The 16,891-nt window shown below is 41.8% G+C and overlaps 1 protein-coding gene across 1 annotated transcript in view; it reads left to right on the top strand.

Moving 5' to 3' along the window:
* VAPB (VAMP associated protein B and C) overlaps positions 1-16,891 on the top strand; it is a 62,735-nt gene that overhangs the window by 37,360 nt on the left and 8,484 nt on the right. Inside the window, exons 3-5 of the mRNA XM_048819692.2 lie at positions 8,421-8,524; positions 12,318-12,398; positions 14,221-14,394. Coding sequence (XP_048675649.1) covers positions 8,421-8,524; positions 12,318-12,398; positions 14,221-14,394 — 359 coding nt within the window. The remainder of the gene's footprint in view (positions 1-8,420; positions 8,525-12,317; positions 12,399-14,220; positions 14,395-16,891) is intronic.

Genomic DNA, 16,891 nt, shown 5'->3' with positions numbered 1-16,891 from the left:
TCTTCTGCTCCTAATGTATTTAAAGAGCCTCTCCTTAGTCTTTTATGCCCCTTGCTGGGTGTAACTCATTTTGTGCTTCAGCCTTTCTGATTTTGTTTGTTCATGCTTGTGATATTCTTTTGTACTCTTCCTTAGCAATTTGTCAATGTTTCCACTTTTTGTAGGATTTCTCTCTTGATTTTTCAGATCATTAAAAATTTCCTGATGGCGCCATATTAGCCTCTTACTACTATCTTTTCTTCATGTCAGGATAGCTTGCCATTATACCTTTCATATTGTCTCTTTGACAAACTGCCTGTTCTCCTGAACTTTTTTTCCCTCTCTTAAATTTTCTTCCCATGGGACCTTATCTACCAGTTCTCTCTGAATTTGCTAAAGTGTGCTTTTTTGTTTTGATGTCTTTTGTGCTTATTCTGCTGCTATCACTCCTTCCTTTCCTGGGAATCTTGAAATCTGTCATTTCATGATCACTTTCACCTGAATTGCCTTTTACCTTCAGATTCTCAATTAATTCCTCCCTGTTGGCAAGAATCAAGTCTAAAATGGCTGTCCCCTGGATATTTCTTCCACTTTCTGAAACAAAAAGTTGTCCATAATGCATTCCTAGAACTTAGTGGAAATTTTGTGTTTTGCCCTATTAAGTCCCCCATTACTACCAGGTCTTGTGATCTGGGTATTTATCTGTCCTTGAAATGCCTCATCCACCTCCTCTTCCTAATTTGTGCAGATGATTTAAGCCAGAGAATTCCTGGTTAGCCCTTTCTTGCGTAGCATTTCACTGTGCACCTAATACTCTTGACTCTTGTCAAGTTCCTCTTATGCTGTGCAGAATTGATGTAATCTTGAAAGGCGGGTGTTGATGTAGATGATCCTACAAGCAAGGTGCTCCTGCAGTTCTCAAGTGCATCATAAACAGCCATTAAGTCTTAACCTCTGTTTCAAAATTCTAAATCTCTGCCTGCTGGCTCTCTGGATGAGAGGTCTTCTCCAGTGTCCTTCATAGTGAGACTGTGGCAGGTGGCTCACTGATATCGCCTGACAAGTGCTTGAGGCCACAACTATTATGCACTCAGCCCCTGGGACTCTTCACTGCTTCTTGGCCCTGTGACAGCATGCTTTTCTCCAGGGCCTCCTTGCCAGTTGCTGCCTCCTAACCTCCTCTTCCCTTTGGGGAAGAAAGAGGTTTGCTCTGACATGAGTAACCAGCATAAACTCATCTTGATGGTGTCTGCATTAACTTCTGCCAGTAATCCATGCAAGGAAAAGAGGTGAAGTGAGAGTTACTATTTTTCCCTCCCCACCACTACTTCATAGCCCCCTGTCTGCACCAAAAGAGAGGTGAACACAGCATTAGAGGAGAAAAACAGGGCATGTGTTGTGAAACCAGTATTCCCTTCTGCAGTAACCCGGCACACGGAACCACCTGATCTGAATCCCCACCATTTTGTATTAGCAGAGGGAATGATTGCTTTCAAAATGCTTCAAGCAAATGTCTTACTCTGCTCCTCTGTCTACTGGTCTCCATGTGGCTATGCAGATCTCATGTAGCAGAATATTGAGAGTATTTTACAATGTTGATGTCAAATAGTGACTGTTCAGTTTTACAGACTGAGAGATCCATGCTCTAGCCTCCTTCTGTTATATATTTAGTATTAGAAATGTTGGAACTCACATTAAATTCATTTTAGACTGAAGGCTCCCAAGTTTTCTGTTCAGTTTCTGAGTCTGGCTCCTCACAGTGTAAATAGAATGAATGAACTGATATGGGTAGGTATTTCGGGTTTACAGTCTGGCATATGCAAAGTTTGCTACATAATTCCTATCAGTATAATTTTCATGTGTTGATCTGAAAGAACAAGTAGTAACAACACTTACACCATCAAACCTTCTCTAGCATCCTGCTGTTACGAAGCACTAAATTAAATTCAGAACAGCAATCTGTTTCGCGTTCAAAACAGATTCAACACTGTACCTTGGAAAATAATTACTTTTTAAATGAGCTTATAGCTGCACTCAACTAAGCAAACTGATATGAACCACAGGCCTGCAGAACTTTTTCAATAAATGGATATGTATTCAACTACCCAGTTAGTCCTCACCCACTATAGAGATTCGAGCGGCAGAGAAGACAACTGAGAAACAATGGAGGAAGTACTGATCTTAATTATCATGCTTCTTGTCTGTTACATATTGTGTAATATTGAAACACAAGTGCTGTCACAGTTCACATTTTCATTTTGACCAACTTTTTAAAGTAGTGTTTACAACTTCATTGCATCTCATCATCATTTTAAATTTTATATTTAGCACTTCATATAAGAACAGTCAATGTTTAGCTCCTTCTACCATTTTTAAAAGGCACACAGTTGCTAATGGCAACAGACTCTGTGTGTTGTGTTTGTGTGTAAGAATGTGATGGCATAGCCTTAGTGTTTATTTTGTCCACTTAAGAAAACAAATTGGTTTGGCTGTTTTTACTCTGAAGTAAGTGACATCCTTGCACATAGCTTTCTTGTAACAAAACCTCTAGATATCCACATAAAGCTATATGCTGGATAGATCAGTTGTAAACTGAAATTTCTTTCCTGTAGTTCATCTGATAAGCGGCTCATTACAGTTTTTTTAGCTGTGCTAGTAGATCGGACTACACTTAATTCTGGGACTCTGCATGAACTAAATGATGGGGTGGGGGGGACCTTTTGATCGTAAAATGTACCTTCTGAAATTTTACACTGGGTATCTTTAAGTCGGGTTAATAATTGTAATTGTGGCATTATGCAAGTTTAGTTTTGGATTCCAGTTTGTTAGCTTGGAGCTCTTTGCACCATCTAGTTACATGTGTTCATATTCAAGCTTGTTTTTACTTTTGAAATTGCATGTGGTATTTTAATTGACCAATGGGCTGCAATCAAAATGTAGTTGTTAGCAGTCTCTCTCCAAGATAATCTGACACACACAATGCAATTTGCAACAACAGAGGTCCCAGGTGACTGCTGTGATTAAAAATTGTTAGTAATTGAAGCACAGGGATTCCCCTCTGTTAATCACTCTATTAGAAGGGAATTTTCTCTTTAAAAAAAAAAAAAACAAAAAAAAAAACAAAAAAAAGCCAAAGATGACTCCTAAGTTCCTTTGCCCCCTAATCCTCACCACCTTCCAACTCACGGAAAGGTGACTTGGCAGGTAGTGACCTCTTCTTCCTGGATGGAACTAGCGGGAGTTGATCACATTCTTTCTGTGGGCCTCTTCTCAGAATGTGCTGCATGCCTACAATAGTTACTTCATAGTGTAGATCAGGCTTAAGGTCGACACAACGCAGTTTACGTCAACCTAGTTGTGCATGTGTCTACACTTAAACTGGTGTCCCACCACTGTAAGTACCCGTTACGCTGACATAGTAACACCATCTCCCCGAGCAGTGTACAGCCGCAGTTGAAATACTTAATTCAGTGCAGTGCATGTGTAAATACTGGGTTGTTTATGTCGACCTTGTCTTCCAGTAGTTGTCCTGCAGTGCCACACACTGACCACTCTGGTCATCACTGTGAACTCCAGTGCCCTGGGTCATGGAGACCAGAAGCCCCTCTCCCCTTTAAAGCCCTGCAAATTTTTGAAGTTTATTTTCCTGATTGCCCTACTTGACGAGCGAGCCTAGCAGGTCTCCATTGCTGAGTGAAACTCCCCAGCTGACCATACTGGCTGCACGCTCCAGACATGCTCCTGCCTGGAGTAGACAAGAGATACTGAATCTCTTGGGCTTGGGGTTGAAGGGGCTGTGCAGGCACAGCTCCTAGCTAGCCGTAGAAATGTAAACCTCTGCAAGCAGATTGCTCAGGGGATGCAGGAAAAGGGATACAATAGGGACCAGCAGCAGTGCCACGTGAAAGCCAAGGGGCTACGGCAGGCATATCAGAAGGCCAAGGAAGCCAACAGTCGATCCAGTGCCAAGCCGCAGACCTGCCACTCTTACAAAGAGCTGCATGCTGTGCTGGGCAGAGACAGCACCTCCATCCCCCCACAGCATTGTGGATACCTCTGAGGAGCCCAAGTCACAGGCTCTTCCATGAACAACAAGGAGAAGGTGGTGGTGGATGAGGAAGAGGATGAATATGGGGGACAGATGACCGGGGAATCCAGCTGTGCGGCAAGCCAGGACCTGTTTTTGACTCCACTGTAGTCCAGTCAGTACCATCAGTTGAGCACAGACAAGCCCGGGTCAGGGGAAGGAAACTCGGGTAAGCGTGTAGATAAACTTTTAATTACAGGGCTGGCATCCCCAAAGTAACAGGATGCATCTTCTGACTTTTCCTTAAATTTACTCGTTCTAGAAGAGGTAGTGATACAACCAATAGAGGTAGAGCTTCTGTCTGCTTTTCATTCCCCTCTAGTGTTAGGCGCAGGGGAGAGGATGTGGAACAGTTTGGTTATGTACACAGCGATGTCTCCTGAATCCTTTTGAGTGCTTTCGATGAAACTTTCACAGAGGTACCTGCAATTCTCTGCCAAAAGTTTCTCAGGAGATCTGCCTTATTTCCGTCTCCACAGTAGAACGCTTTCCCATGCCCCTCAGCGATAACTTTAGCAGGCACCATTGCAATACACAGGCTAGCAACATATAGACCTAGGTGGCTTTGGGACACCAGCAGCAGCTATGCTTTCCCTGCATTTGTTACCTTCAGGAGTGAGATGTCGGATAAAATCACCACTACCTGTGGGAAATGGTGCCATTATTCAGTGTCATTGCCCCATGCTCAGTTTCATGCAGCTGAGCAATTCCTTCTTCATTTTGTCAACCCCAGGCAACCCCATGGCTGGCGCTGTGGCTAGCACTGTACACAAGCAAAAGCAGAGGTGAGAATGTAGTGCTTCACACTTTAGGGAAGCAAGGGGGAGTGAGTTCAGCATTTTAGGTTTCACTTTCTGTAATGAATACACTGACGGTAGCACCTCAGTGTGCTTTATCTGCAGCTGCTGCCCCTGCGGCCTTTATGATTTCCCCCTCCATTCCCACAGAACACTCGAGCCAGATGAGGAGAAGAAAGAGGACTCAGGATGACATATTCAGTAAGATCCTTCAAGCCAATACTGCATCGACCTGTGAGCACAGGCCCCGTGCTATGAACATGGCAGCCAGCTTGGAGAAGGAAAGAATAGAGAGGAGAGAGGCCCAGGAATCCCAGCAGGAAAAGGGGAGGGAGATGCATCAGGGCTCTTCAGACAGCAAACAGATGCTGTAGATTTTGTTGAACCTGCAGGTCCACCAATCCTGGGCTCGCTTCCCTCTGCAGCCCCTTGAAAACTTAGTATCGGGACCTCCCTACACCGCTCCCACAGCATTCCACGTGGCATATGGGGTTGCTGCACTACTCTTACCGCTCAACAGTGGGGAGCATTAAAGACATTCACAGCTTCACATATACTGACTTGTGAAAGCTACAGTTGGTGTATATGTAGCTGAAATGGACACGAATGTTTAGTTTTTAATGTATTTGTTTTTAAATTGCAGTTTTTGCACTTATTTGTTATAGAATAAAATTTTATTTGGAACATAATTCATCTTTATTAGTTCATAATGGATGCTTCTGAGTGCTCAGCCGTTCTGAAAGCAGTCGGTTTCCTGTTATTTCACAGTGACACAATTCATAGGATCAGTCACAAACAAAATTACTAGATGCATTGACTGTTATATTCCTACATATATAGCAATCACTACACAATTCCTACCAGGCCACACAAGAGCAGGGCCAGATAGAGCATACAACACCACCACACATTACTCTGGCTCACTGTTAACATGGTTTTCCAAAGACTCCCTGAGCCATGTAGCTCCATGTTGAGCTCTTCTAATAGCCCTTATGTCTGGCTGTTCAGATTCAGCAGACAGCTGCTCTGCCTGTTCCCTCTATCCCGGCAGAAACTTTCCCTTTTTGCAGGACACAGCAGGCAGTTATAGGCATTGGGATACTTTTCTCACTGAGGTCCGATCTTGTGAGTAGGTAACACCAGCAATCCTTCAGATGACTAAAAGCACATTCAACTGTTGTTCTGCACCTGCTGAGCCAGTAGTCAAATTGTTTCTTGGTGCTGTCAAGGTGGCCAGTGTACAGCTTCATGAGCCAGGGAGCAAGGGGTAAACTGGGTCTCCCCCAGGATCATTACTGGCATTCTAACATTAACAATGGTAATCTGCCTGTCAGAAAGTCCATGCTTGTAGCTTTCTGAACAGTCCTATGTTCTTAAATATGTGAGTGTCATGCACCTTCGCAGACCAGCCCCATTGATGTCAGTGAAAGAATCCCCGGTGATCCTCCAATGCTTGTATAACCACAGAAAAGTAGCCCTTTCTGTTATATACTCAGTGGTAAGGGGGTCTGGTGCCAAAACAGGGATATGAGTGCCATCTGTTGCTCCACCAGAGTTTAGGAACCCCATTGCTGTAAAGCCATCCCCTTTGTCCTACACATTGCTGAGAGTCGCAGTCCTGCGTAGCAGAAGGCAATTAATGGCCTGCTTGCTTGCATGACAGTGACCCCCACAGTGGATTTCCTGGTTCCAAATTGATTTCTGACTGACTGGTAGCAATCTGGCATTGCAAGTTTCCAGAGTCGGATTGCCACTCACTTCTCCAGTGTCAGTTCAGCTCTCATTTTGTTGTATCTGCGCTGGAGGACTGGGGCAAGCTCAGCGCACAGATCCAGGAATGTGGTCCTGTGCATCTGAAAGTTCTGCAGTCACTGCTCATCATCCCAAACATGCATTACAATGCGATTCCGCTAGTCGGTGCTTGTTTCTGGGGCCAGAAGGCATGCTCTCCAATCAGCTGCTGCATGAATACCACCAGCAACCTTGAATTGGTTCTTGCCATGTCCCACAGCAATCTGTCCTCCAAGGAATCATTATGTTCCCCACTCATTCAGTTCTTGCAGCTCTGCAAATACTGCAGGGATTGGGTGCCCTGTGCTTGCAACGCTCATGACAGCTTGTGCAGGCTCTGCACTTCTGTCAGAGATGGCAAACAGCAAGGAGGGGCATGCAGGTTTGTGGGATTTTGAAAAAAGGCATGAAAATTATGGGATACAGATACTATTATTGGATGGAGACAGTTGAAAACTGGGAAGTTGACCCCATGCATCCCTGCCTGACTTGTTTCTGCCCCATCATGCATTGCCAAAACTTCCCAAGTCAGTGCACTGGATGGTGGCAAGTTGCACAGTGGCCTACCTATGGTAGCAACACTCTGCATCAACACAAACACTCCTAGTGAGTATGCACATTGCCAACACAAGGACCCACGTATGCATGCTCACAAGCAATGTACTAACTGTGGTGGCTGTTTGCTGATGTAACTTGAGTTAACGTATGTTTGTAGTGTAGACATAGCCTTGTTCTTGTCATTGGCCCCTCAGCCCTTTGAAAGACACACCCTACAGTGGTGGGTGCTGTTGCAAGAGCCTAGAGATATGACGTACCATAAATTAAAAGAGTGGAGCGCTTAATGTGATGAGTATTCTGCTTTCACGTTGCTCCTAGGTTCGTGGAGCCATGACGCCTGAAAAATAGTTTGGGCACCTATTGCCTTACTTCCTGGGAGCTGATTATAAAAGATTAAGAACAAAGGGCTTTTTTATATGTGCACAAAGAAATGTATCTTAAGTCATAGCTGCAGCTGGGAAAACATCTGTCATAAATCTTAATTAGCAAGGCAGAATGTGTGCACTGAATTACTCAAGCAGATTAAAATTTTAATGCAAGGGGGAGGATGGGACATTTCAAAGTAGACATGGTCCTCATTCTCCACAGTCAATTCTCAAATACATTATATTAATTTCAGCATTATAATGTCATTCTCACTGCACTTATTACAAAGTTGATTAAGCCTTTCTGTAGTTTTAAGGAAGATTGTGCTATAAATTACAACAAATTAAAATTTTATGTAACATTTTCAATGTGAAAAATCTCTGCTGTAAAATAGCACCCTGAGACTTCTAAGCAATCTCTAAAACATCCTTATGTCTTTGTGTGGCTCTGTGCAGTTTTCTTTCAGACCCATCAGCAATACTGTGTATGAGTAATCAGTATGCACAGTAGTTACTGTATTTTAGATGCTCTTTTCCACATCTTTCCCCATCCCATATATAAAACTTATATTCTCCTGCTGTGTACAAGTTACTATCCTTTCTTCTGGGGTTTTGTACAGAAAGTTGCTGATTCTTAAATCTAAATTTTTGTTTGAAGAGTCTGAACTTTCACAAATTGATTTTAATTTTGAATTCAGAATCTCAGCCAGATCTATGCAATGTATTTCGGCATAAGGGCATGCAACTTAGAATCCAGTTTAACCTTGCATATTTCTTATCAAGACACCATATAGTCATGGGGAATCATTAGTGATTCTAATGTAACTTTTTTTTTTCTTGCAGTGATGCTACAACCTTTCGATTATGACCCTAACGAGAAAAGTAAACACAAGTTTATGGTACAATCTATGTTTGCTCCAGCTGATACTTCAGATATGGAAGCAGTAGTAAGTATTGAAATTAATTTATAGAGACAGCGTCATTTATTTGTATAATTTTATAAAGAGAGAACATCTTAAAGAGGAACACAATCAGATTTTTCCAGCACTGCTTGTAGATTGACTTAATGAACTTCATGGTTTTCCTGATAACTCCAAAGGGCGATGACATCTACTCTCACCCCCAAGTTTCTGGTACCAGAAGTCTCAGCATTGCAGAATTGGATAGCTGCACTATGGGGAGAGTTGCCTTTACCATCTGTTTCTGAGGGCTGCTCTGTCAGTGTTAGGACACCAGGCTGGGTCCAAATTTTAAAAAGGGCTACAAGGCTAATGGTCTGATTTTTGTTTTGCTTTTCCTGTGCTCTGTGAAACATTTTCCCTCAATCTGGAGACTCTCAATCCTCCTGAATGTACAGTACGACTTTCGTAGACCAGCCTCCGCCTTTCCAGTGGGAACCAGGATCTTTTCTAGTATTGTAGAGTTTTCTTTATCCTTTCCCTTGTTTATTTGCCCATATGTGGTCCTTACCCCCAGAGATCTTACAGTACAGCATTAAATGGGCTATAAATGAGGAACACAGAGGTAGGTAGAGGCTGGGGTGAGGAAGGACAAAAGATATAGCAATAAGGTTGTTGGCTACTTTAAGCAAGCAGCACTGACCGTTAAACACTCACCGGTATTCTTGTTTCTCCACTGATGGCACTTCCTGTAATCGTAAGTGTCTTCCTGTTGAACCCTTCTCCATCCTTACTTTTATTACTTTACTAAACATTTGACACAGGTGAAAACACTAAAAGTAGCCTTTGTACTTTTTGTTGAAAACATTTCCTTGTACAAACTCCTAGCTATTTAACATCGTTTTTGTGCAATGTACTTTTTCACTATCCACCTGCTTTTAAACTCTTGGACACTTAAATTTAGCTTATATTTCATACAAACTCGCCTAAGAAAAATGCATCTGAAGCGACAGCAGATTTAAACTAATCCCACTCATGACCGCAAGTCTCTCCCTTTCTTTAAGAAAAGAGGGATTTTTGTAAATGTCTCCTGAGTTGAGCCTTCTTTTAAAAAAAAAAAAAAAAAAGACATAGTAAACTGTTAAAAATAAAAAAAAAATAAAAAAAAAGGTACTTACTGATTCTCTTTGCATGCAATGGTGATTTTTGATAAGCTAAATGAGAGCATGCTAATTGTAATAGGCTTTTTGTAGTGGTTCCATTGAAGAGAACTACTCCCTTTAATATATTTGAGAAACTCTCTTTTCCCGTCCTTTGTTTCTATGAGGGTATGGTGACTTTGCTGTGCAGACAGGCTAGCCCTTTTGCCAAGTAGAAATCACATAGTAGAACAGAACAAATTTGTGCACAGTTCTATGAAGATAACTAGGTTGGTCTTAGTCTTTATTAGACTGGCCAGAAAACCGTACAAATGACTTACTGTCACATAATCTTACTCTTGTCTGCAATGTTAACTCTCTTGGATGGTTTCACAGGCTCTGAACCTTTAGGAACTCCAGAACTCACCTTTCCAAAGGAAGTTATTGAAGCCCCTTGGTTTAGCCCATTTTAGAAAGAGGCTAGATGAAACAATAGCCACTACCTGGTTAGAAACATTCCTGCATTGGCAGAGATTTACCAATCAATCAAATAGAGATTGAAAGAAGAGCTAAGTTTGATTTTTATGCACTACTTTATGTCCTCAGAAATGTATCTCCACACCATGGAGCCTATAGGGGTGTTTAAATTTTCCAGAGCTCTCTAGGCCAATGTAACTTTTTCTTCCTGCAGTACTCACTCAGTCCTTCAGTATGTTTCCACAATACAGATATCTTCCTATTCTGGATAAACAGATGTGACAGATTTCAAGAGTCCTCTAAAGCTTTCAACACTTCATAGCCAGCCAACAAGTTCAAAAGAGAATCCTGATTTCAGCAACAGAAAAGTGAAAGAACAGTTCAGCTATTTACCTGGGTCAAATCCTTAATCAGACTGTATGAGGGTGAGCCACAATCTGCAGAGTGTTGAGATGTGCTGATTATCTAAAATATCTCACTAACAAAAATACATTCAGGGAGAAGAGAAGTGTATGAACACTCCACACACACAATTGTGGACCTTTCTAGCTAGAAAGCATTCCTGTGAGCCAGCCACTTCAGTTATGGGTTATTGTTTATATCCGGCAAAAACTTCTGATTTGTAACACTGAACATAAATGTTGCAGAAGTGTATTGTTAGTCTGCTTAGATGGTATAACTCCTCCTTTGGGGATAAGGGCTGTAACACTTATGCAGCACTGAGTACACTGGACTTCAGCAGGTAACTAACAACTACATATGAACATCAGTGGTTTGAGCATTGGCCTACTAAACCCAGGGTTGTGAGTTCAGTCCTTGAGGTGGGCCTGGCCCTTGAGGTGGGGATTGGCCCTGCTTTGAGCAGGGGTTTGGACTAGATGACCTCCTGAGGTCCCTTCCGACCCTGATATTCTATGTGTGACTGAGTTCATTTACCAGAGCGGCGGTGTCTCTTGCTGGCTGTCTCGGGGATTAGTTCTCAACCCACGTGCCCTCTCCTGGTGCCTTCTCTGCCTGTAGACCTGTCTCAGCCCGGGAACCACAGCATCCTTTTCATGACTCTACCCTCCAGCCATGTCACTATCTGTGTGTTTCCCCCCTTCCTGGGAGGGGAAGAATCTCCCAGTTCTATAGTGCAGTCATTTCCCCAGTGGCAAGTGTGGGGGACCCGGGCCCAAGCACTACTCTGGGTTCTGACCCATGGATCCTGTGGGATAGCACCCTCCTGCTGCCTCTCCTTAACTTCTCTGCCAGAGCTGCTTCAATTCTCTGGGCCACTTCCCTGGGGCTCCAGCACCTTCTTCGCCCTCTTCTCAGGGCTTCCAGCCAGGAGCTACCTCTTTGCTTCCCCTGTCCCTGCCAGCAACTGCTCTGTATAATGTGCTACTTTCCTGCAGCCAGCTAGGAACACAGTCCTCTCTCCTCAGGCTCCCTGCAGCAGCTGACTGCCTCGTGCCCTGCAGCTCCTTTTATGTAAGCCTGCTGGGCCCTGATTGGCTGCTCCATGCGGCCTCTCAACAATTGGCTGCTCCCTGCACAGCCTCCCTAGGTTGCTTTTAACCCCTTCCTTTCTGGTGTGGGGTGAACACCCCCATCACATGAAATTGAATTTACCAATTAACGATGGAAAACCGGTTCTTATTTTAATACCTAATGGACACAGTTCTAGAAGGGATTTGAACACCCCATTTGAAATAAACTAGAAAACAAATCACTGATATTGTTAAGATTGTTGTTCAGACCGTACATTTATAAGAATGCTAACATTCCTGAATTTGATTTAGTTTTGTTTTTAGTAACTTCACCTTTCTTTTGAGCTTCTCCTTGCATCTCATGTACTTGATCTAGACTGTAGATATCCCTGAGAAGCGTTTGTGCATCTGACCCCCTAGAGCAAATTAGTTTTACAGGTAGTTTTCATTTTTTTACAAATTCTCAATATAAATGTCTGAATGCCTCGAATTCTTACAGCACATCTAGAGAGTCAGATTTTGTACCTTCCTATCCCTTACAGGATAGTTTTAACAAGTATACCTTAAGAATTATATGCTTGGCGGAGTGGAAGTAAAACACTTGTTGTTATTGTTGAAAGCCTTGATCTGATAAACACCCAGTACTTTTAACCAAGCATTTTTTCCTGAACCAGGCAGCGCAACAAGGAATTGAATTACATTACCTTTTCCATAAGCCTTATTGTGACCGGATTATAATTTTTAAATTTTTAGTGGAAAGAAGCAAAGCCAGAAGAACTCATGGATTCTAAACTTAGATGTGTGTTTGAGCTACCAGCAGAAAATGATAAACCTGTGAGTATTTTCAATAATGTGGTGGGCGATTTAACTTAATACCACAGCTAGAACATATAAAAATGCATGTTCATACAGACCAACCCTATAACATCCCCTTTAGGGGAGAAAAAAACACACTAATTAGAATATCCATGCTACTTAATCCAGCTGGAGCTTAATTTGCACAACAGAAGTGCAGCAAAACTACTACAATTATTTCTCAGTGAATTTGGGGTTTGTCTTTGTTCCTTAATGAAAGATGGCATTAAAAAAAAATTCAGCCTCGTTGAAAGGTGCTGTTTGATATCACAGAAGTCCTCTGTTTATCCCCAGAGCAAATACAACACAAGCGTCAGCAGAACAAGCTTCCACTTGTTGCCTTTCCAGTTTACCACCTTCCTGATCTGATGGGGTTTCCTGAGAGCGAAACGGTGTTTTAAAAGTAGAAGGCTAGCAAGGGGTCAAGTACCAAGATAGCAACTGTGGCCTGGGATTCCTGCTGGTTAGGAGCTGAGCTGTGGTGTTTCTTGTTGGGGCAGAGAAGATACTGATTAATTCATGATGGAAATAAGTGTCCTCAAATGCAGAATTGATTAATTAAGATCTGCCTATTAATGTGTATCTAGTGCATTCACCCTCATGTATAGGAAGCACAAGAGCAGACTGTTCTCCCTTGCATTCAAGCTAGTGCAAATACAATTATGTATTTGTAACAAGCCCTACAAGCCCAAGAAGCCTTCTGTGATCTTTTATACCTCTTTCTATGCATCTGTGGACCAGACTTGTAATACTGTGCATCTGCAAACCCCACATTGTGCACATTCACTCTGGGATTTATATTCACATGTGTCAGGCCAATGCACTTTTGTATGCACACTCTTTGGGAGGTGGGGGAAATATGGACCTGTATCTATGTGAAACTTGCAACCTCATATGTCTGAACATAACTCTTGAAGTTGCAGTTTTGGTTTTTCTTTAAAAATTCATTAGGACAAAAATAGACCGTAAGTAGCAACAAGATCCTATTCTTTATTCTTATAACCTTTATTCCTTGTCACAAGGCTTTTACCAGTACTTGTGCTTTTCACAAGGGCTTGGCTCTATGTGCCTAAGTACAGAATATGCAAGAAGTTCAAAGGGAAGGGTTTGGGAAGAAATCCCTGAGCTCCTTCTGTCCAGGCTCGTATTTGGAATGGCGAATAGGGAATTGTTTCTCCACATACATCCTTATTACAAATGAGTGTTTAAAATATCAACTCCTGTTCTCTAAACTAGCTTGAAGGGTGGCTCCTCCTTCTCTACCCTCCTATACTTCTGTAGTATAGAAGTGGTGGCCAGCTGAGGGCAGTGAGGGTGTTCAGATGTACTGCAGGGTCAAGAGGTGGCTTCCTGGCAATGGGCCAGGTGCAGCTTGGGCAAAGATACTGTCTCAGCATGTATAGGAAGCAACTATTTGCCATTCTGTGCTCTCCATGCTTCCCTCCTGCTCAGACTCATGGTGGCACTAATGTCCCCAAACAATTTCTGTTAGTGTATTGGGGCAGTGGGGGAGGGAGAGCAAACAGCAAATCAAAACGTGTGTCCCCCAGCCCCTGTCCCGTCATTGAGAGGCAGAGTCCTGGTCTAGGAATCTCCCTGTCTGTGATTTGCTGCTGCTCTGACTTTTGCCCTAAACCAGGAAGTGGAAATAAAGGCTGCAAAAAGAAAGTTTAAGATTTTTTTTTTTAAGATAGGCACAGTTCAGGAATGCAGAGTAGTTATCTAATAGTCCTCTCAATATAAGGTGTGGTTTTTTCTTTTTTTAATAATCACCCTAAGATCACTGTCCTTTTTTTGACAGCATGATGTAGAAATAAATAAAATTCTATCCACAACTGCAAAGACAGAATCCTCTGTAATGTCTAAATCAATAAGTTCTTCCTTGGATGACACTGAAGTTAAGAAAGTAATGGAAGAATATAAGAGGCTTCAAGTAGAAGTTCAGAGGTTACGGGAGGAGAATAAACAGTTTAAGGTAAAGATTTTTCTTTTGAGTTCTGCCCATTTGAGTTTGAAGCCCTCTTTGTGGGTGGGAGTGGTTGGCATGGGCCATGGTACTTAAGCATTAGTTACACATGTAAGGAGAACACACATTCTTATCTGCAGATTTAGTTTTTGCCATCAAAATGAAGTGCATAAATCCATGCACTCTTGGGGCATGGGCTGAAGTCTGAAGCATACAGCCTGGCAAAGCGAAATGACAGTGACCCAAAATGATTCATTCTCTTCTCCCCTCTTTGTTGTTTTGTAGAATGAATTTAGGGCAGAATTTTCAAAAGCAGTCAGCATTGGGCAAAGTCTGCTCCCATCTACATCAGCTGGGAGTTTGACCACTGAGTTCAGCAGGGGCAGAGTCAGGCCAATACTGAGCACTTTTGGAAATCCCACTCATAATGTCCAAAGCTATTAAAATGCATACTCTAAACTGTTAGCCAGAGTGCAAGAGGACCATTGGTTCGTGCCTTAACCAGCCCAGCAGTATGGAAGCTCGGTATATAAGAACCACTTGTCACTGTTTTGAAGTACTCTTTTTAAATCCGTTTTTAATTGCTCTCTAGATCTAGGCCTAGAAGTAGCTATAAAGCTGAAAATAGTAATATGGGACACAGTCACATTGAAAGAGATTGTATGTTCATCCTTCTTTTAGTAGTGGTTTAAGTGTGAAATAAATCTTTACCATTTAAAAATCTGTTTTGTTTTTCCTCCATTTTTATGTCTCTTAAAGCATGCTAGATGCTGGCTTAGTCTCTCATTATGTCCTCACTTTGCTGGTGTCTCGCAAGATGATTGTCTGAAATGCCAGATGATTTTCAAAAATTTTTCTTAAATACGTTTCTCATGGCACTTAAGTTTAAGTGTGCTTCTTATTATGGAGTTTTCATACTGTTGTGCTGAGCCTTTCTTTTAAGTTATTACAATTATAAGGGGAAAGCTCGTTCTGATTTTTTGCTTTCACCAAAGACCCATGAAGAATAACTTAAAAGATTGAAGCCAAAATTGGAGGATACTGTGCAGTGTGGCACGACAGGGTTACATGGATCAGAACTTGGTTTGTTCATTTTTTTCCTTTGTGGATCTGGACTGTCCACATGTAGCAGTAAAGCAATATTCTTCAGTACAGCATATTGAAGGCTCACAGCATAAATGGTCTCTGCAAATATTTGCAAAGTGTTCTGTTAAAATCTTGTAGAGATTGAAACCTTAGTACATATTCTCAGTCCTTGTGTCCACCAGCCTTCATGATAGTTTTCTCTCTCCATTTTCTTTTTTTAAGGTGAACGTAGATCCATATTGTCAATTACAGGACTCTAGTATTAGGCCTGCCTTCAGAAAATCCCTTCATAAATGTCTGTTTTTGCAGCAGTACAGCAACAGTTATTGGTACCTCAGTATAACAGATTAGACTATGTACCAGATCTTCCAACATAGATACACAACTGTTTGCAGAGCAGCTCCTACTTAGCCTAATTGTGCATGCAAATTGGGTGTCTAACTTGTCTGAGAATCTGGCCTTCAGCGCCTAAGACATGAACTATAAAACCTCTTAACTGTCTGTGACCTGCTTCATTTGGCAAATATTTAGTGGTATAAAGACTCTAGTTTTTTGTTGTTGTTGTTTTTAAAACACAGCTGTAATGAGCAGTGCTGTAGACTGAACATCCTGTTGGAATGAGCAAATGCAAAAAACACAAGTCAAAAGTAAGGAAGTGTCCAACTTGCCCTGTGAATTTTTGAAGTTTTAGTAATTTTATTACAATTTTAAAAAAAAATTCCTTTTGGAAGAATAGCTTAATTTTATTTGCCCAAACTTGAGTCTGTTACTTCCATGTTGCAACTATTTGACATGCCTTTTTTAATTCCATGATTAGTGTTAGGCTGTAGTTGAATGTCTCTAACACCAGCCCTCTGATACTTGAATGGTACGGACACAAAGGGCTCACTTTATCCACCCCTGAATACAGTCGTTCTGACGTGGTTAACGGCCTGCAGCACTACTACGCAACTGTTTAGGTCAGGAAGTAATGAATACTGTATCCAATTAAAATTAAAGCTCCTCCATCAGCAGTTGTAATATAGGTATCTCATCCAATCACTAACCTGACTCTTCTTCAGTCGAGAGCACTGATAGGATTGAAGGACAACGTGTGCCAGTAATTCTCAGTAGTGTCAGTGAGATGTCATTTAATATTAGCATGGAAATACTTAGCTCAAGTACCTGAGAAAAATTGCTACTTCATAATTCCAGGTTATTCCATTGGTGATTGGCATCTTCATAAGTGCAAGATAGTGTTCAAATTTGCACAGCTTACTTGTGTGCATAGTACTGAAAATCAGGCCCTCGAAGTTGCTATCCCCCGTGTGTGTGTGTCTCTCTCTCTCTATATATATATATATATATATATATATATTATTTATTTATTTGTGGGATACTTCTTGAATAAATTTTTTTTGTTTTTTTTATCCTCATTCAA

Source organism: Caretta caretta, chromosome 13 (genome assembly GCF_965140235.1).
Source record: "Caretta caretta isolate rCarCar2 chromosome 13, rCarCar1.hap1, whole genome shotgun sequence".
Lineage (NCBI taxonomy): Eukaryota > Metazoa > Chordata > Testudines > Cheloniidae > Caretta > Caretta caretta.
Note: the sequence above shows the minus strand (reverse complement) of the source record. Positions and strands in the feature narration are given on the sequence as shown.